The 21,789-nt window shown below is 39.1% G+C and overlaps 1 protein-coding gene across 1 annotated transcript in view; it reads left to right on the top strand.

Moving 5' to 3' along the window:
* Window positions 1-15,424, top strand: part of HCRTR2 (hypocretin receptor 2) — a 96,525-nt gene extending 81,101 nt beyond the window's left edge. Inside the window, exons 4-7 of the mRNA XM_075594830.1 lie at window positions 3,545-3,660; window positions 5,759-5,982; window positions 11,122-11,243; window positions 14,306-15,424. Coding sequence (XP_075450945.1) covers window positions 3,545-3,660; window positions 5,759-5,982; window positions 11,122-11,243; window positions 14,306-14,532 — 689 coding nt within the window. The 3' untranslated portion in view covers window positions 14,533-15,424. The remainder of the gene's footprint in view (window positions 1-3,544; window positions 3,661-5,758; window positions 5,983-11,121; window positions 11,244-14,305) is intronic.
* The last annotated feature ends 6,365 nt before the right edge of the window (window positions 15,425-21,789 follow it).

The following is a 21,789-nucleotide window of genomic DNA, read 5'->3' as shown; positions in this document are numbered from 1 at the left end:
TTTGACTAGGCCAATCTAAAACTCAGAATTTATTCTTCTGCGTTTGTTCATTTATAGATCTGTTTGTATGTTTAGGATCACTGTCTTGCTGCATGACCCACTTTCACTTCAACTTCAGCTCACAAATGGATGGCTTGACATTATCCTCTTCTGATATAATGCAGAATTTATAGTTGTGTCAATGATGGCAAGCTGGCCAGGTCCTGAGGCTGCAAAGCAGCCCAAACCATCACTCTCCCACCACCATGCTTGATGGTTGGGATGAGGCTCTTCTGTTCGAACGCAGTTTTGGTTTTCGCCAAAGATAACGTTTCTCATTGAGGCCATAACGTTCTACTTTTGACTCGTCTGTCCAGAGAACATTGTTTCAGAAGTATTGTGGATCATCTATGTGCTCTTTGGTGAACTTCAGATGTTAGCAATGTTCGGACCAGTGAGCTATCTGTTCATGTGATCGTCGACTTCACAGGTCAATAAGCACTACCATATAAAATAACCCTCATCCTCTGCCACAATTCCTATCTTGCCTGCGTTGAGGTAGTGAGAAAAAAATGTGAGTTGTTTAGATATGATTTTGCCTTTTGCAGTTTTCTGAGCTACTAGAATACAGCGAGATTGCAACAAATGCGATTTTGAGCATTCCTCCCGGATTTACAATGCTAGAATGAAAACGCGTCTAAAAATGCCTTTTTCACATGGTTTGAACATTTGAACATACAGAATAGCAAAACATGCAAATTTGCTTCTAAAGTGTACTTTAGACATGTTAAGTCACATTTCGAAGCTACTAGAATAGACCCCAAAGAGATAGAGAACGAGAGAGAGAAACAGTACCTGGGAAAAATTATCATTGAAATAATGTGAATATACTTTGCATATTCACATTGGTCTATTTCCCAAGTATCTCAGCTGTATTCACATGCATCTTTCCACATGTTTTGGGAGCTATATAAAAGTCAGTGGGTATTCTCTCTCCCTATCCCTCATGTCCTCTCCCCTCCACATCCATTTCCCTCTCTCCAACTGCAAAATCCCTACTTCAGGGTCCTTCAAAGGAGTAATGCGTAGACATACATAGGGAGTTATTTATTACAGTCGCACAGCTGCAAACCTAGGGCAAAGTCTGTGTCAAAGAATTACACCAGATTTATTGAAGGAAAAATTCCTTTCAATGGTATTCTTCTTTTATGAATATGGCTCTGTCTTTTGCACTTTTTGCCATTATTAATGCATTAACCTCAGGAAAAATAACGTCCATTCCTCTTTTAGTTGATCTTCCCTTATGAGCCATGATTTAATTGAGTTTTGTGGACCTAGTCCTTCGTGAAAATTAGATATGTGCAAATCGTTTGCATGAGTTGGCAAACCAGTGCACAATCTACCCCTTTTTGAGTTGAGAAACAAGGTGCAACTGAGTAGCCAAGCATTTCACTAAGCATTGTCTATGTGTAAAAAGAAAAAAACCTGGCGCCAAATGTTCAAATGGTAAGTCCTGTGATCCTCAAAGAATCTGCACGAGTGCTTGACAGGCCATGAAACGAGAAAAAAGAAAACAAACACAAATCATAGCGTACAACTGCTGGGTAACTCAGTCTACCACTATACAACATACAGTACAACAATAAGACTCCTAGTGAACAAACTAAAAATAAAATTATTATAAAATGAACTCTGTCATAAAAGACAGCATTGGAGCAGTAGAGGGCAGCTGGTCATCCGGAGATGGTAAAATCAAAACCCTACTTACGACAAGCAACGTAATAACAAGCGGTGAAATAACAGTGTCCTCTCGGCGCAGGGGAATGTCCTGGCAGAGTATAAACTCTGCTCCGCCGGTACTCTCTCCCGAATCCCTTCCGTGGTGCACAAGGAACGTGCCAGTGGTGGAAGCAGTCTCTCCGGGGTTCACAAACCGACAACACGTGTGGCTGGTTCCCCTTCCTGTCGGTTTGTGAACCCCGGAGAGACTGCTTCCACCACTGGCACATTCCTTGTGCACAACAGAAGGGATTTCGGGCGAGAGTAGCGGCGGAGCAGAGTTTATAATCTGCCAGGACATTCCCCTGCGCCAAGAGGACACTGTTATTTCACTTCTTGTTATTACCTTGCTTGTCATAAGTAGGGTTTTGATTTTACCATCTCCGGATGACCAGCTGCCCTCTACAGCTCCAATGCTGTCTTTTATGACAGAGGTCATTTTATAATAAATTTTATTTTTAGTTTGTTCACTAGGAGTCTTATTGTTGTATGTTGTATAGTGGTAGACTGAGTTACCCAGCAGTTGTACGCTATGATTTGTGTTTGTTTTCTTTTTTCTCGGTTCATGGCCTGTCAAGCACTCGTGCAGATTCTTTAAGGATCACAGGACTTACCATTTGAACATTTGGCGCCAGGTTTTTTTTCTTTTTTCATGTTGTGTTCTGTTGGTTCTAGACAGTAGGTACTAGGCAGCCTACCTTTATTTAAAGGATATTTTTTACTGTTTGTATCACTAAGTAGGTGTTTATACTTTAGCGCTATAGTCACAATTCTTTTTTTCGATTAAGTCTATGTGTATTACAATTTCGTTTAATGTTCGTACTGTCGCGGCCCCTTTTATTCTCCAACATCTCCGAATTTTTTCGGGGATATTTTCCGAATGCCACGCACTTCACCGCACTTCACCGCGTTCATGCCGCATTCATACCGCATTCACGTTCATGCATTCAATATTACGATCGTGTCACAATACCGGAGCATATTCCGGAAAAAAAAATACTGCATCTGCCCGCGGTAATCAGAGTTGCGCCGATACGGCCGCATTAGGATAAAGGCGGCCGCCACTGTATTTTCAAAGTGCTCTAAAATCACTAGATTTGCTTGAGAAATCCTCTAACATGGCTTGATTTGCTTAATGCTGAGACTACAAATAGGACACACACGCCATGTTTCACTCCCTGCATGGTGATATTTCCCTGAAAGCTTATGTTTAAGCAGGGAAACAAACTGGGGGTTGGAGAAAACTTTTAAACTTTTGGGAATGCATTTTGGACAATTTTGCACGTCTGTACAAATACTTTTGGGAGGGTATCTACTCAAGTTTGACACCGTTTAGCATGCAATATTGCACACTGCTAGTTGTATTGATTTAGTGAATAACACTCATGATAGATACTTGCACAATGTTTATGTAATAACATAGCTCAAGGGTTCTCAACTCCAGTCCTCAAGACACCCCAACAGGTCAGGATTTAAGGATATCCCTGTTTCAGCACATGTGGATCCCTGATTAAGTCACCTGTGCTGAAACAGGGATATCCTGATAACCTGATCTGTTGGGGTGTCTTGAGAACTGGAGTTGTGAACCCCTGGCAAAGTTTATACAGTACATACGGCAATACCAGGTGCCTTCAATACTGTAAATGCAATAAATATAATTAGCAACTGGGAAATTCACAGAGTATACACTAGATACAATTTCTCACAGTCATATTTATTTCACTAACTTTCCGAAGTACAGTAAATTTACTTTTTTTTCATTAGATCTTCTCTGCTCTCATTCCAGGTGAAATCTACTCCAAAGTATACCATATTTGCTTCTTTTTTATCACCTACATGGTTCCACTGTGTCTGATGATTCTAGCATACTTACAAATATTTCGAAAATTGTGGTGCCGCCAGGTGAGATACTTTGACATATTTCTCCCATTTAGCAGCTCAGCTTGTGTATTTGTTTCATCCATCACCACTATTACATCTGGGCCACACAAAGAAGAGAAGATTGAAATAATATCCAACTGCAAGTAGCACGTACATATACCACTACAGTAATGTATAACCCTACTCCATGTGTCTCTCTCAGCATGTCTCTCTCCCAATGCCCACTAACATCTCAAACTTCTTACAAGATTTGGTGAGATATTTCAAGTTTTATGATATTTCAGTGGTGCTTATCCTATTATATGAATGCTTTGAAGTACATCCCTGCTGCAATACTTAAAAAAAAAAAAATATTTGTTTCCAGTGCACCTCTATTATATTAATTAATCTTCTATATCCCATCCAAGTCTTTCAAAACACACTAAAATGTATTTATTTGCAGTTATGGTGCCTCAAACTTTTTTTAGATGTTTAGGGTATGGAGGGAAACAATTAGGGGAAAATATAATCCATAGTAGAGGGAACATAATATGCAATAAAGACACAGATTGTGAAACAACCTTCACATATTATCTACATGTCTCTGAATACCAAGAAGGAGAAAAAAATGGGGGGATTAGGGAGGTAAATTGCGGTCATAGCACGATTCATCAACTCAGTGTGAGCAAATACAGCAGGTAAGGGATCCTCCTATATGCAAGATGACCTTGAGTTTATAGTAGGGCTGTGGACAACCCAAATCCTGGCTCATTAAAATATGAAATCCATGGGTCCTAGACTCTAGGAAATGTAGAACATTCCTCCTTAAAAAAATGAAGCCATTTATTAATTTCCATTCAGCTACATTTTCAATTTTGTTTTACATATGTTTAATGCCGGGGTTCTCTGAAGATTAATCACATTATGTTCCGCATCCGGGCTCCCCTGCTTTCCAAGATACTTACCTCAGAAGGGGTTACTGGTAGCCGCCCAAATAGCTTTAAATGTCTGACATCCTGTGGACCAATATTTATCTGTAGGGCAAGAAACAAAATTATGCTATTACTAGTAATCAAATTCTTGATCCTGGTGACACCAGCAGATCAGGCAGAGAAAACTCCAGTGTTCATCACTGGTTCTAATTCTAGATAACAAAGAAAGGAATCATTCCAGAGTTTATTGTTGTCAGGTTATGTTTACATTTAAGTAGATTCCACAAATATATGGAATGTTGCATTACTGGATAATAGAACCCACCCTAAAGTCTGCTAGTGTTAGAAAGCCACAGAAACGATTTAATCTCCAATGGCTCACATGCATTGTGTTCAATATCCACCCTCCCCTTAGTACCCGGCTTGAATTCCATAATAAAAGTTAGCTGAGCTACGAAGTGTAATAATATTAAGAAAGGTTAGACATTGACAATCCACCCATCTCGATAGGCCTCTGTAATGTAGATGCCTTAACTCTAGGATGTGTATTGCCTTATATGAAGCAGGAGATACGAGTCTGGAGATCTTTCAGTTCGCTATTGGGAATGGGAATTGGGAGTGTTCTACATAGATACATAATTCTTGGTAAGAAGTAAATTTTGATGGATAAAATGTTCCCAATCCACGAAATATTATATTTACTCCAGGACTCAATCCTTTTTGAGAGTCTTAATCAGCTGTGGATAATTGGAACTATATAAAATAGAGAATGTATTAGTGATAGCAAAACTCAGATAAAGTAGAGAGGTGGACTACCAAATACATTAGAAATGTGATGATATGTGCCTCTCCACATCATTGAGTAAATTTATGTTGCGGGTCATAGATTTAGAATAATTCATTTTAAACCTGAGGCCACCGAAACTATCCCAGTACTTGAAGCCCCAAACTTGCTATATTACTCCATTTACTCCCAGGCAACCATTGTATGCATAGAGTATGTAGCTTCTCTAACTGATGAGCAGTTGTGCAGTGAATATATATCTTGACCTACTGTAACCTTTAAAATTAGCATAGTAAATGAATTAACTAAATACATTTATATATTATATATATATATATCATTAATTAATTCTGTTCTTTTTGCTTACTATTCTATTATGAGATTTTCTTCTAGCTCCTAACTAATTGTTTGCTCTATATTACAGATTCCAGGAACCTCATCAGTAGTTCAGAGAAAGTGGAAGCATTTGCAATGTCCAATCCAGTCTCGGGGTCAAGGTCAACAGACATCTAAACCAAGAATTAATGCTGTGGCAGCAGAAATAAAACAGATCCACGCAAGAAGGAAAACAGCCCGTATGCTCATGGTTGTTCTACTAGTTTTTGCACTTTGCTACCTACCAATTAGCATCCTCAATATTCTAAAAAGGTAAGGTTTACCAGAGTTGAAAAAGGGGTAATGTGTTTTAAAAAATGATCGATATAGCCAGGTTTTTGCTCCAAGTTTTATGCCATGTGTGTCAGTTAACAATATTGGAGATGTCAATAGTTGGTGGTGGAGAGAGATTACATGACGCACAGATTTTAAGTGAGATATATCTAACTAAATCTTTTTGCTTCACTTTTTATCTTTTATTTGAGCCAAAAAAGCCCCCCTGATCTGAGGTTGTATAAAACTTTTTGGGTAGCAATTTACGGCAAATGTAAAACACACTCTCAAATTTGATGCAAATGTAAGTAGAAAATGTAATAATGCATCAACTCTAAATACATACCTTTTCACTTTCTTTACATTGTTACATCTCCACCAACGACTTAATCAGCCAGTTGCAATCTATGCATACTGTATCTACAAATTATTAACTGTGAACATCCAAATGTAGACATATTTCTAGCTGGGGGTTTTGAACACAAAAAGAACATATTAGCCAGAAATACCCATTATCTTTAAATATTTCAAAACACCTAACCATTTTAATTACTTAAAAGTTAATTGGGCAATAAAAAATCAACACTCTGGAATCGAATTGTAGGTACAATCTTAATAATAATAATAATAGTATGTTCTTGTATAGTGCTGCTAGTTATACGCAGCGCTTTACAGAGACATTTTGCAGGCACGGGTCCCTGCCCGTGGAGCTTACAATCTATGTTTTTTTGATGCCTGATGCACAGGGAGATAAAGTGACTTGCCCAAGGTCACAAAGAGCCAACACCGGGAATTGAACCAGGCTCCCCTGCAACAATCTCAGTGTCAAACAGTGTCTTTACTCACTGAGCCACTCCTTCTCCCTTCACCCCTTCACACAAAGTAAAGATTTGATGTCTAGACATTCACAGCTGACAAAAAATGGATAAAGATATACAACATTGCCAGAAATAATTAACTGCTAATTACTGAAAAAACCCTTCATAACCAATTTGGAGAACGGTTGGCAAATATACAGCAAGCAAATGTTGTTTCAAATATAGACAACCTTTCGTGAATATAGAGGTGTTGAAATTTATGACACATTTTGCAAATTGAGCACATTTTTGCAGAAATAGATTGAGAAATACTACATTTTAAATCTGCAAATCAAGTAGTAGCCTTCCCTCCAAGAAATTTGCAGATGTCTTTAAAATATTGGGGGAAGTTTTGCGCAACAAACTGGGATAGGTTCACACATCTCTAATTGCAGGTTGGACAAATTAACCAAATATAACATAGCCACATTTTGTAATGGGTTATGCTATGCTTACTACATCATATTATTAACCATTAAAATGCTTTTCAAATGCATTCATTTGCACAAAAAACATGAACAGAGAAGCAGCTAATTCAACTCTATTGATTTTGCAAAGTAAATGTAATTTATATGCAAATGCACCTAGCACATTTTTAATAGATTGGCTATTTTGAATACCATATGAGGGTTTGGTGCCACTTACCTACCTAATCTAACACACATTACATGTAAAACATAGGGCCTATGCACTATGCACCGATAAAAAAAAAAATCGCCAGGCTATTTAAATTGCCATTTTTGACAGCGTTGCTATCACATTATGCAGAAAGCCCCGAATACCAATGATAGCAACATTTGCAAAAATGGTGAGTAGCCCACGATGTGATGAACATCTCCCTGAAAAGGGCTCGCCCAGTGAGTTCTTTCTGCTGCAGAGAGAGCGAGCCACCTCTCCCTGCACAAATCTCGCCCGAAATTAATGTTTTTTAATTTAAATGATATTACTAGTGTATTGTAGCAGGGGGTCTCCGGAGCAGAACCGCATTCATTTCAGGTTCAGGGACCCCTGCTTCCCGAGATACAGGCCCCGTTATGGCATGCCAGTATCTTCTATGCATTTAAATATCCCACGTCACGTGACCATTTATTGAGGTTGATTGAGGGCAGAGGTGGTGAGTAAAGCGGGAACTTGGCCCATCACTCACAAATCTGACCCCAAAAAATATTACAATATGTACTAAACACCAATACACAATTGATACCAAAGCTAAAGCCGGCAGGGGTCCCTGGGGGGTTCCCGCTGGTGTCCGTGGGCCTCCAGGTTGTCCCTGCGGTTTTCCGGGTGCCCCAATGGGGTCCCTGGGTGGTCACTGTGGGTGTCTGGGAGTCCTCAGATGGTACCCGTGGGTGTCTGTAGGCCTCCAGGTGGTCCCCGCGGGTGTCCAGAGGCCCCAAGGGGTCCCCAGATGGTCCCTGTGGGTGTCTGGGGGTCCCTGGGTGGTCCCCATTGGTGTCTGGGGGCCCTCAGGTAGTCCCCATGGGTGTCTTGGGGCTTTTGGGTTGTCCCATGGGTGCCTGGGGCCCTCAGGTGCTCCCATGGGTGTCTGGGGGCTCTCATGTGGTCCCCACGTTCCCTGCGGGTGTCCGTGGGTTCTGAGGTGGTCCCCGTGGGTGTCCAGGGGTCCTTGGGTGGTCCCTGTGGGTGTCCAGGGGTACTTTGTTGGTGTCTGGGGGTTTCTGAGGGTCCCCGGGTGGTCCCATGCTGACCAACCCCCCCCCTCTTCCTGTCAAAGGAACAGTCTGGCAGGGAGTGGCATTTTCCCCTCTTAGGTTTTCTGTATAAATAAATTGCCATGGCCATTTTACCTCCAGTTCCAGTTTCCTATCTTTGTTCGTTCGTTATATGAGAGGGGAACCGCCTGCCAGCCTGCCGGTCATGCCCTGTGTCTGTTAGACAATTGGTTTGGACACACACGATATTCTCATGGATCAGTATCCCTTTACTGCAAATTACATTCTTCACCTATACTTATAAGATCAGGAGTTAACTGCGAACCTGCAAGTGGGAAATACACTAATCATGAGGGAGTGAAATCCTGTCACTCTGTACTGCCTACCTAATCCAGGCCTGCTGTTCGGGACTTTGCTAATGAGGAGAGTAACCAGAGTGATCCTACAAAATTAACCCATTAAGGCTATTAACCCCTTATACTAACTAGTAGTTATCAAAGGAGGGCCTCACTTTTTTCATGATTGTTTTAATTGGTTGGCCATTGACTGCTATAGTGGCTTATCATGCCCATATTATATGGGTATGATGTGCCACTGTGCCAATCAATGGGTAGAGGGTGGGGTACTTCTGCCGGGGTGGGTGGTTTGGCCTCCCCGGTAGGTAGCAGGTGAGGATGGGTTAACTCCTTAATTACTATAGTGGTTATTAATCGCAAAGGTGATTAAGGGGTTAGGGGCCATTAGCTTGTATTCTTTCTTGTACTCTTTTATTATGTGATGAGGACACACTTCATGATGGCACGGGTACGTAGAAGTTTTATTTACTTTATTTCTACTGGATGGCTAATGTTTGATTTAGAATGGGCAAATTAGCTATTATCCATATCTGGATAACAGTAATTTTGCCCATTACTGTACTGTATGTGTTGAGGGTGGGGGTGGGGTTGGGGATAGAGGAGGTGGGTAGTAGGTTGTGATTTTGAATGTTTATTGTGGATGGATGAAGTTGGTATTTGGCCCTTGGTGGGTGTTTATACCTATCGGATGGGTAGCTGGAGGAGTTAACTCCTTCATTACCATAGCGGTATTAACCGCTAAGGTAATGAAGGGTTTAACTACAACCGCAACCCCCACCCCCCTACAATAAACAGGGCACTGGTAGTTAATGCCTTCATTGTTTTAGCTGTTAACTGTTAAGTTAATGAAGTTGCCTGTAAATGCAGTTTTCATGCATCTGATTCATGCCAGGGGCCTCGATGCTGGTATTCAGCTCTGGAGACCCCCGGCATTAATCCGATGCAGGACAAATGCAGGAAAAATGCATTTTTTTTTTATCTAAGACCCTCTCTCTCTGCCGCCTCTGAAGCTTCTCACCAGCTTCACGCCAACTTTTTCTGGCAAGAGTAATTTGTAAGGAAATTGCCATTGTTGAGTCACGATTAGCCTCAATAAGATAATTGAGGCTACTAGAATTGCACGAGTTTCAAAACCTACCAAAACCTACCAAAAAGTGGCTTATCGCGGCTCACTTGGCGATGTGTTTTTGACGAGAGCCGAAAATGCCGCACACTTATCGAGCCTTTCTGAATTGCTGTAGGCGTGTTTGCCCAATAACAGATAAAAATGGCCGATAAGTGGGTTATGAAGGCTACTAGCATAGGCCCCTTAAAATCACTCCTTATTCACACAGTTTAAAGTCTGTATCTGCTACCAGTATTTACACTATACACTATACAGTAATGTACAAAAGCATTTCCATCAGATGTTCCAGCATATTTGGCTTGTTTCATAAGAAATGATGACATTTGACTACTGAAAAATGTCCAGAATCAGATAATGTAGCTTATTACAACAGTGTAATCACATAAGTAGCACAATTGCATACAGTAATGTTTAACACTATAACTATAACATAGTTGGTTATGGACAGTCCACCAAGAGTGTGTCAGAAAAACCTGATTCCTCGTGCAGATATTGCATATTTAAAAATTATTGCCAGTAAATAAAGTGAAACATTTTTCTTCCAGTTGATCTGAATATAGAATTCAGATAATGGGCCTCATGCAGAGAGCATAGAATTTTAAAAATGGCGAATTTCATAAAAAGTAGCTTTTTTGGAGAGTTTTATTCTCCATATGCAGAAAAGTGCGAATTCTGCTATGTTTAACATGGATGCGTGTGGCGAGTTTAAATTGGCGAGATGCGCGCTTCAGAAACGTGTAAAAACAAATTCGCGCCTTTTTTTTCCCCTTTACTATAGGCGGCGAGCGCCATCTTGCCATATTTTCGTGGCGCGGCAAAAATGCGAGAATCGCGCCTTTTTTTGGCGCGAACAGCCGCTACTTGCCGTTCGCACCTCTCTGCATTCGGAGAGTTTTAAAAATGGCGCGATGGAGGTTCTCGCCAGCCGCGAGGCGAGTTTTAAACATAGAAATAAAAAAATGGCGCGTTTTTCGCAACTCGCCATTTTATGCCGTTTTCTGAAGGAAATTGAACAAAAAATGGCGAGTTTTGAAATAACGATGCTCTCTGCATGAGGCCCAATGTATGTGACAAAATGTCTAACTTCTTAAATGATACTAATTGCATGTTATGTTATGTTTCTACAGGGTTTTTGGGATGTTTGCCCACACAAATGACAGGGAGATGGTGTATGCCTGCTTTACATTTTCACATTGGCTAGTATATGCTAATAGTGCAGCTAATCCCATCATTTACAACTTTCTCAGTGGTAAGTTTTTTATTTTCTTACATGTGCAGACATTCAACAAAAACATTGAAAAATATGTAATAAATAATCACCAAGTAAGCATTATAAGTTTCTAACAAGTGAGGTGTACACCAGTCTTCAATCATGATCCAAACTGTGTGAACATACAAACACCAGTCCATCACATGCACCACATTGTATTGTATTGTACTGTATGTCTTTATTTATATAGCGCCATTAATGTACATAGCGCTTCACAGTAGTAATACATGTGGTAATCAAATAAATAACAGAGCATGGTAATAAGTGCTTTAGACATAAAAGTAACATTAAGGAAGAGGAGTCCCTGCCCCGAGGAGCTTACAGTCTAATTGGTAGGTAGGGAGAACGTACAGAGACAGTAGGAAGGAGTTCTAGTAAGTGCGTATGCAGGGGGCCAAGCTTTATGTATCATGTGTTCAGAATATCCACATTAAGGGTGGTCTTCTTTACAGTATCTTACTTTATGCATCATAATATTAAAACAAAGCATTTTTTTAAAATAAATAACCAAACAAATATGTCTGGTTTCTGTCTAATGTTAAATCAAAAAAGTCCTGGATTTATTGAGAATGCAGTTTTCTTTCCTCTGCAGCCTAAATCATGTTTCTAGGCTCTTTGTATCAAAGGCAAACATGTTGACATAACAGCTTTATTTTGTCGCAACTCGTTCTGAAATATACCTACGCCAGGCAGTATCTATGAATTACTCTTAGTTGTACAACTTTCGGGTATGACTGCCTGCGATGTGATGAGGAATTTATAGGAGGAGTTAGGGCGGAGTTACATTGGCACAAGTCTATGTATTATAAAGGGCACCACTTGTGTTACTTTCTTGATGGTTTTCTGTACAGATTTTCTCCATCACCTTAGAGGTGACGTACATCTTTTTATGAGCACAGATTACTAGCACAATATGTGTCAAATTCTGAAGTAGAAATACACTTTATAAATATGTCAAGTTTCAGACAGAACAAAATGCAATTTTTTTGCTGAAACTGGATCAGTGCAAACATTCTATAGAGCCCCCTCTATGGGATAGACCCTCAGAAGTCTGTCAAATTTGTGCTAATTACAGTAGTTTCTGATATCGGTTAAAGTAATTCATTTTCTTCAGTTTAATGGGTATCTTTAGAGCTAATTTGCTGCAAAAATAATATCCGTTGGTAAAGCTAGCATCACTATTAACAGGGATTTTCTGTTCTCCGATGTGCGTTAACCAATACACTGCACATGCACATTGGTCATGTGCATTTCCAAAAGCTAATGCAAATCTTGTTATAATATTGAGAAATGTAACATATTGTAGCACGTATTATCTTTTTCCTTATTTATAGTGTAATTCCTTCATTTACTTTAATTGTACATTAATACAAATTAAATATTAATTATTATTGTTGAGGTATGTAGGGATATGCATTTTTGTACACCAATACTTAATACAGTAATTACTACATTATATACCATATTTGGTCATTCAAAAATACTGTATCCTTCATTTACTTTAATCACTAAAAAACCTGCTATAATTTATGATGTGTTTCATACATTTGTATGATCCCTAATATATATCTACTGTATGTACAGTACTGTATGACAATTGTTATACATAGTGTCAACTGTGTTAAGTCCTATACACAGTACTATATACAGTATTCATTTGCGTCTATTCTCAGAAATAATGCAGTGATACTCATGGTCTGATTGAGGGTAACTCCAGCTTTTTTGCTTGACCTAATAATCATTGCGTTATTTTCATGCGCTAACCTTAACAGAAGTTTGAGGATCCGCTTTCCTAGGTAAATGTCTCATTAACATATGATTTGTGTAGCATAAGTAAGACAACTGTTAAAATGTATTAATGCAATATTTTTAGCATTAACATGATAGTATCGTAATGCAAATCCCCAGTGGGGATACACATTGCAGATATCAATATGTAAAATGGGGAGAACATAATGTTAAAAACTATTGGACTTCTGAAGATCTACTCATTTATGAATATGTAAAGTATTTAGAAAGGTATAGTACTGTTACTATATATGAACTTGATTAAGAGAACAGAAAGAAATTAGTATAAATGTGTTATATGACTTAATGTTTCTTGACACATCTCAATTTCGTATTGGCCAAAAGTCTAAATAAATGTTTGACTATAAATGTAATCCAATATATATGTATATCTTAATTTATATAGTGCCATCCAGGTACATAGCGCTTTACAATATATGTGACATAATGCTATAACACAAAGCGCTTCTGCGCTTCAGAAAAAACAAAAGGAAAATATATTGGTGTACATTGTTTTTCCTTGTATCTACTCTATCGGGTAGATCAACAAAGCTCTGTTAGTTACTTAATGAAACAGTATCTTCAGGACCACCTCAACACATATCTTCATCAGTTCATTAAAGTTAGCGAAGGACTTAACGCTATGTTTTTTTTAAGTCAAGGTACCTGCCAGGTAGAATAATTTTTGGGGGCCTTGTCTAGGGTTCTGAAGAGGGCCACTTTGGCTTCCTATATTGCTGTAGTTGTACCGCTATGACATACACCGGGTAGTTAAGGTATTTCTTTTAATCCCTTGGCTACTTTAGTGACCATGCAGGTTTGCATAATACATGCCTTCATGGTCTCTGGGGCTTCCAAGGTGTTGTCATTATTTTTAATTGGGAAAACAGATGTCAAGTATATATTGAATTGCATCTTCCTTACATATGGCCTATGTGAGCTAGCATTACTGCCAGCTAGTGCTGGGTATCATCCCTACATGAGCTGGCTAACGCTGTTAGCCATATGTAAATGAGTGACCTAATGGATATTGTTTTATCATATATTTAGCTTTTTGGATCTCTATTAAAGTCAGGGAATCTAACGTCCTTCAACTATTTAGGTGATTTGATTTAACAGAGCTTTGTGGATCTATCCTTATGTTTGTAAAAACATATGGACTGAATTTTTGTATTATATTATAGTACTATACTGATTTTTACTACTTATTGCAATATGTATGTATGAATAAAATAAACTTTTTCCATTGTCAGGTAAATTTAGAGAGGAATTCAAAGCAGCCTTTTCATGCTGTTGCCTTGGAGTCCATGATAACCAAGATGACCATCTTACCCGAGGCAGAACAAGCACTGAAAGCAGAAAATCTTTGACTACGCAAATCAGTAACTTGGACAATGTTTCCAGACTTTCAGAACATGTTGTTCTAACCAGTCTAAGCAATTTGCAAACAAATGGTAGTGAAGCTAATCACAACTGGTAGCATCCTTGTTTCTGTGTAACATTTTCTAGAAGACATTTATAAGGCAAAGAAATAAACGTACAACTTAAAATGATACACCCAACAAAAATAGAATAGTAAACTGAGAATAGCATTAACCTTTACATAACTTTTTACTAAGTTCTTTAAAGTGCAGAAATGTGCAGAAATGTGCAAAGGATTAAATTGCTAAATTAACAAAGCATGGTGTATAAATGCTATTCTAGACTAACATATCATGTACATACTTACATTAGGATTTATATTTATAAAAAGCCATAGTGCTAACATACAGAGAAACAAAAAAAATATATAGATATACCAACAGGGAAAACTGCTGTGCCCCAGAAAGCACATGTAATCTCAAGGTTCTACTCCAACACTTGCAAATGACTTACTTTTGTCACAGTCTATGAGGGGTCAGTTTACTGAACTACTGTATATAATACTACTGTACAGAGTAATTTCTCCTTGCGGCTCCACTGCTCTCTTCTGTCATCACTTTAACATTTACAATACAACAGACATTTTCTTTTTTTTAACAGTGTGCTGCTTTTACTAGTCAATGTTTGGAGTATTGTTGAAAAGGCATGTTAGTTACCGACCTGTTAATACATTTTAATATTAGGGATGTTTAATAAAAGGGCTGCAAACATTAGCAAGCTGTTAGACTGCAAATTCAAAAATAATATCATTGTTATTTCCATCCATTTTCCTGTTGCAAAGAGAGTGCTTCTGCATTATCCGCCTCAGTCAGATCGTGTTCTCATAATTGTACCATCAATCTAAACTTTTATAAAACTGCAGACATTTGCTATTGCAATTCATGCTAAATTCACCATTAACTTCCACATCTCAATGTAAAATAACATTATTGTCATCAAATCATTTTCAACTTCACAACTAAACTTACTTTACCTTTGCATTTTGATAGGTGAAAGAAATGAAGTACTGGTATCTGTCTACTCAATTAATCCAAGGCCTGCAAAATGTCTCTGTAAAGCGCTATGTAAAACTAGCAGCGCTATACAAGAACATGCTATTATTATTATTATTATAAACACACTCAAAAGTATATTGCTTAATATCAAGCACAGATTGAACAGCGCCTCATACAGTATAGTGGGCTGAACTCGGATTCAGTTGCTATAAGCTCCGACCATCACTTTCAGTCCAAATAATTGCTCTATGCGTTTCATCGACGTTCTGTCCGCTTCCACAGGAGTTAATGGCATGAGCATACAATACCAGGGAGGTCTTAAATAGTACTTCCTTAATTGCTTAATTGACTCATGCTGTGCTCTAAGAATTGCAGGTGACCTCTATAGGCTAAGATTGTATGCTGTTTAGTCATCCATTTTGCTTCTTATTTTTTGTTTCTTATAATTGTGTTTTGTGTCATTGTGGTATTGGATAATTCCATTGATCTTCTTAGGCTGAGTCCCCGGTGGTCACGGCGGCGTGCGCTATGTCATGCGTGCCACATCCCTCTATGGGACAGGCCCCAGTGGTTGTGTGGCGCTCAAAGTTCTGTGATGCGTACACTGGCAGGAAGACAAGAATTTTGTCTTCCTGTGCCATGACGTGGTCACGTGGCCATGCGCAGCCAATGGCAGGGCAGATATGCCCCATCATGGTCACGCCCCCATTCATGGCTCCACCCCCCACGCTCACCTGGATCTCCCCTACAGACAGTCAATTGTGGCTGTAGTCTCTGCACGTGCCGCCATGCTGCCAGACACGCGTGCAACAGCGAGGACTTGGGCCATAGCCTTATTCATACCAATTAAGATTGTGACATCAATCTCAGACTATAGAGGAGAACACGGAGGAATAACTCAGTATCTCAGACTATAGCAGATACCTGTGAGTTTTAGAACACAGCATGAGTCAATTAAGCAATTAAGCTCAGACTATTTAATACCTACCTGGCACTGTAAACTCATGCCATTATTTCCTGAGAAAGCGGACAGAACGTCTGTGAAATGTGTAAAGCAGTTATGTGTTGCCTAGACAACATTACATCATCAAGCCTCAACCCAGAAGCGAGCGCAAATGCAATGGCTTGTAGCGGCATCCACCATGGCACTCAGGGAGAGGAAGGGAGGAGAACGCATGTGAGGGTCAGCACCTGTAGTGACTGGATCTGTGTTCATCCCACTATATGAGATGTTGTTCAATCTGTGGTTGATGGTAAGCACTACATGTCACGGGAGACCAGGACTAATACCAGGGATCAATATTGCCAAACTAAAACACAAGATTTTATAAAATTAATTTATTGGAAAAAGTATCCACAACCGACATATAAACAATACACATACCCAACTGGGGAACTGGGGATACCCTGCAGACCTAGTTGCAGGGACCTCCTTGCAGAGACTTACCCTGTTCTCTCTTCCTTGCAATGTCCTCTGGAACAGGACTCCAGACAGACACCAGCAATGGAGTGGACACTGCAGCTTCTCTCTGTCACAGCAACACTTCTGCAACTCTTCTGGTTCTCATCTAATCTGCTAGGGGTCTCCTTCCCCACATTATTATACCCTTAACACACAACATAGAAACATTCAGGGCCAGGTGCTATCTACGTGCCCAGGCCCTGATTGGTGGGTAAAAAAACGCAACATTAAAAGAGCAACATAGCATGACTATTAAAAATGGTTTTTGAGGCAAAAAGTGACACTATGTGCTCATTTGCATGTCATTTCACAGAATCCCTTGCTGCAGTGGAAGTGCTGTATGCTGGGTGATAATGGGGAAAGGCGGGGTTGCAGACCTGCCTAAGACATGCAGATGAGCATACAGTTGTATTTGCATATATATATATATATATATATATATATATATATATATATATATATATATATATATATATATATATTACATACTACTGAATTAGTGACAGGTGGGGTAATGCAGGGCTTTACCTTTATTAACAGTGGAAATATTTACCCCTACCGTCACACTACACATGTGAGTATGTTTATCTTACCTTTTACTTAACATTACCAATTAGCATGCAGTACAATAGAAAGAACACTGGATGGCACTCAAATACTCCCGTACGCAGTGATATAAGGGCAAGTGAAACTTATTGTATCATATATTGATAGTGAAAAAATAAAGTGCAAACGTAATACATTTACACCACCAAATAAAGTGTATTAATATAAAAAATAGTGAATAATATAATAAAGAGGGGAGGACCTCCACTCAACCCTTGAAAAAGACTTTCAGAAGTCTTGCCAAACGAATAATCTTCAAACCACAGGGGAGCAGTGATGAAAACCATGTAATAAAGACAAAATTCACATAGTGCAATATTGTAGAAAACAATAATAATAAAAAGTGTAGATAAAGGGGACTATAAATTTCCTACTCACAATGGAACAAAACTTGGCATACAGCCAGAAAAAAACACGGCTCCACAGAAGTTATCAGCCAAAGAGGGTGAATTAAAGTGTATGGCTTAGATTATCCCACATATGCATGTTTGTGACATCCACACAATTATCCATTTATTATTGCATATCTTGTCCTATTGTCCATTGAGTCTCCTTGCCCATTGAGGATTGTCTAGTCTGATTCATTCCCTACGAGATATTTCTCATTGTTAATTTTCATATAGTGAGGTTTATGGCAGACATGACTTTTTCATGGGCAATTCATTAGTCCTTACTGTGTTTTTAAGTTGAGCGAAGACTTAATGAGTTATAGTCTTAAAATTACATTGTGTGTTAATGGTTATTATGTTATTAGAACAATTACATTTTTCATTGGTTGGTCAGGAAAAATCCTTGTACTTGACAACAATTTGCTCATGCATTTACTATCCTACACCCATATATATTGAATATAAAAGGGACAATGTTGTGTTGTATTTCCTATTGTAGGTTTAAATTGTTCACAACTCAACATCACAGAATCTCTCTTTTTCTCTTGTATTATTATTATTATTATTATTATGATTATTATATTGTGGGCATATGTATTTATGCATTTGCAAGATTCCTTTCAGGAATCTAAAGATCAGATCATGTATAGGGGTTTACCTATTCATAAACATAAAATCTTAGTTTAGAGATAATTCTTTGTTTTTTATTTTATACTGGGTGAACTCAAGGGTTTCCACATTATTTTTTATCATTTTTAAACATACATTTCCATATTTTGTATTTTTTTTGTCAAATAAAGATTTTTGTTGTTTGAATAATGACACGATGACACCTCTGATGTCATCACGTTTGTGCATGCGGCGCAAGGCATGGTTCGCAAAGCATACATAAACCTAGTGTTTGTAACCAATCGCCATACTTTGATAAAGCCTGCAAAGGTGAATCATGTAAGTGTGATTATCATCAGTGAATAAATCATTTTAATTCACCGCTGATTACTTTTGTGGTGCAGTGTTTTTTCTGGCTGTGTGCCAAGTTTGGTTCCTGTGGATGTATCCTGCGCTTTGCACGCCCAGACCAACACCCTGCAAGTTTGGAAACTTATCAACACTCATCTGATTGTGAGTACCTTTGTTCATAGAACAGTCTTGATCACATTTGGAGGTATCATATATGTACTAGGATATACAAGACTCATACATTTTCCATATAGAGTGGGAGTACAATCTGGTACTAACCTCCACAAGACACAAAGTCATAATTCTGTACACTTGCAGGGTTAGGTCTTTGAAGAGAATCATCAATATTATTGAAGGAGTTATATGAATGCAAACAGTTTTTTCTTCATATTTTGAGTGTACCCCATTCCCTCGAGACCCAATTTATCTCTCATAGGGAAATCCTAGCTACTCACAATGGAGCAAGAATTATAAGCAGAAATCCAAACAGTGGCAATGTTGTATCTGGATGGTGTGATGCATGTAGTCCCTTGGATCTCAAAAACAGAAAGACAGAGCCATGGTGCAGATCAACTTAAAAATACATTTATAGGACTAACTCACAAATGGAGGCTTACACTGTGTAACAGATCAAAAAGCAAGGTATAACAGGCTATGTTTGTATGCGATCAGTCGTGATCTCACCGCTACCACGTCCCACCAAGCTACTGATCGTCTCTGCATCCGTTGTCACCTTCCGACGTCACTTCCGGTCGCGCTAATTAGTCCGTCTGTGTACGCCCACAGATGATTCTCTCTCCTCTCTCCAGATCATGCAGTGAGCCACAAGCTACGCATTACGCCGTATGGGTTAACAGCTTCCTCAGGAGTGGCTCCCAACAGCATCAGTAGTGGTGTATATATACACACTCGTGTAACCTAAAGCCCTCCTATTTGGCTTTAAAGTGCAAAAGACACAACTGTTCTTGATAAGCTAAATTTATATACTACAAACATAGTAAAAACATTTCAAGTGCCATACTCACATTAAAACTAAAATAGCATAAAATACATAATTTTTATACATTACAATATAAATGACCAAAGTGGTCAAATCTAGTAAGATCATGATGTCCCCCAAATACATACACGAAACAATAAAAAATAAAAGATATAAAATAGAAGAATAAAAATAAAAAGATAACACCTATTCACAGAAAATAAGTGATGACGAAATACTACGCATATCTAGCTACACTATCAATGTCTAAAATAACGTTGATTGGGGTATTCTTTTCCTCCAAGGATGATATGTAACAGAAAAGCACAAAGAAATATATCAGTCTTCAGAGGGATAAAACATACAGTACAGTAAAAAAAACATTATATTGAGTTATCACCAACACCAATCACAATAAAAAAAATAAAAAATATATATAGAGAGAAACGGATTGTGAATGAGTGCCCATCACCAAAAGAGATCTCATAAAATGACCCCTAGCTCTATATCAACATTAAGTCCCTGGGGTACCAATGTTTTTAATTTATATATCCAAAAGGTCTTTCATTTTGTTAGTTCAAGGTTCCTGTCTCCCCCCCTCCAATGGGACAGCACGTGCTCCAACCCTGTAAACTTTAGACTATTTGGATTGCCCTGGTGATGAGTAATAAAATGATTGGATAGGAGGTGTGTAGTAATCTTCCTTCTGATAGGAAGGGCGGACGCTATGATGCTGCTCGTTCCACCTTCCCCTTTGAAAAATTCAAGGTGACCGTCACCAGCTTATGAAGAGGGAAGAGGAGAGGAGGAGAAAAACTGACAAAAGAACTTTCTGAATAAGTAAATAAATAAATACATAAAAATAGAAAAGGACAGAAGGGAGCGGTGCCTGCCGGAGTCCCGGTAACACGATTGAGGAGGAGGGAGGCATGAGGAGAGGGTGGGAGAATAAGAGGCCCTGCAGAAGGGAGAGCGACTAAAGCACTGTACAACTAAGCAGGGAATCCTACAAACATTAACAACAATAAATATTGTACAAAATACAAACAGACTGTATGTGGCAGTAGTATCTGAGCTCCTACCATTTAAAGAGACAGGCCAGATCAGAACACCCAGCTCCTATAACCCATTAAAAAATACGACAGCAGAAGTAAAGTGACAGGCCAGATCAGATCAGCCCACTCAACCTTTTTTCCAGCATTAAGAGACCTGTTGCCAGTTAGAGACATGGCAGGCAGGATCAGACCACCCACCTGTGAGACAAGGAGTGAAAAGTGAGGAGCAGCTGCTGACCAAAGGGGAGAGAGATTGAGGTTTAACCCCCTCCCCCCCAAAACAAATAAAAATAAATAAAGAAGCAACAAGACCCTGGTTAGGGTCCTGCTGAAGAAGCTTTACTTACCTTCTCCACTATACAATACTCATTTAATAGCCAAAAAATACATGCAGCTACCTGTGATATTGAATGACTATACTTCACTAAAAGTGTTCTAAATGGAGAGGCTTCTGGTGCCGCCTAGGAGGGGAGCTAATGAGACCCTCCAACTAAATTAAAGTAGAAAGCCCATTTTCTGCAGAAAACCTTAACACCCGTTAGGAAAACAAAAAACACTTACCAAGGGATCAGCAATGGCTGGGAGAACAAAAAAGACACAGTTCTTTTCAACAATGCGGCATGCTGCAGAGCCTAGCCAGGACTCACAAGATGCCGCAGCCTGCGCGCCTTCGGAGCTCCCCCGCGTGCAGCCGCATGCTCCGCAGGACAGCACAGTGTGCAGAGAGCTATCTGTAGAATATATGGAGAAGCTCTTGACGCGGATGAGGCAGAGCTTCCAGGAAGACCTGGGTGCAGCTATAAATGGCCTTAGGGCTGATATTAACAGCCTGTCTGAAAGAACAGATTACATAGAACGCAAAATGGAGG

Source organism: Ascaphus truei, chromosome 4 (assembly GCF_040206685.1).
Source record: "Ascaphus truei isolate aAscTru1 chromosome 4, aAscTru1.hap1, whole genome shotgun sequence".
Lineage (NCBI taxonomy): Eukaryota > Metazoa > Chordata > Amphibia > Anura > Ascaphidae > Ascaphus > Ascaphus truei.
Note: the sequence above shows the minus strand (reverse complement) of the source record. Positions and strands in the feature narration are given on the sequence as shown.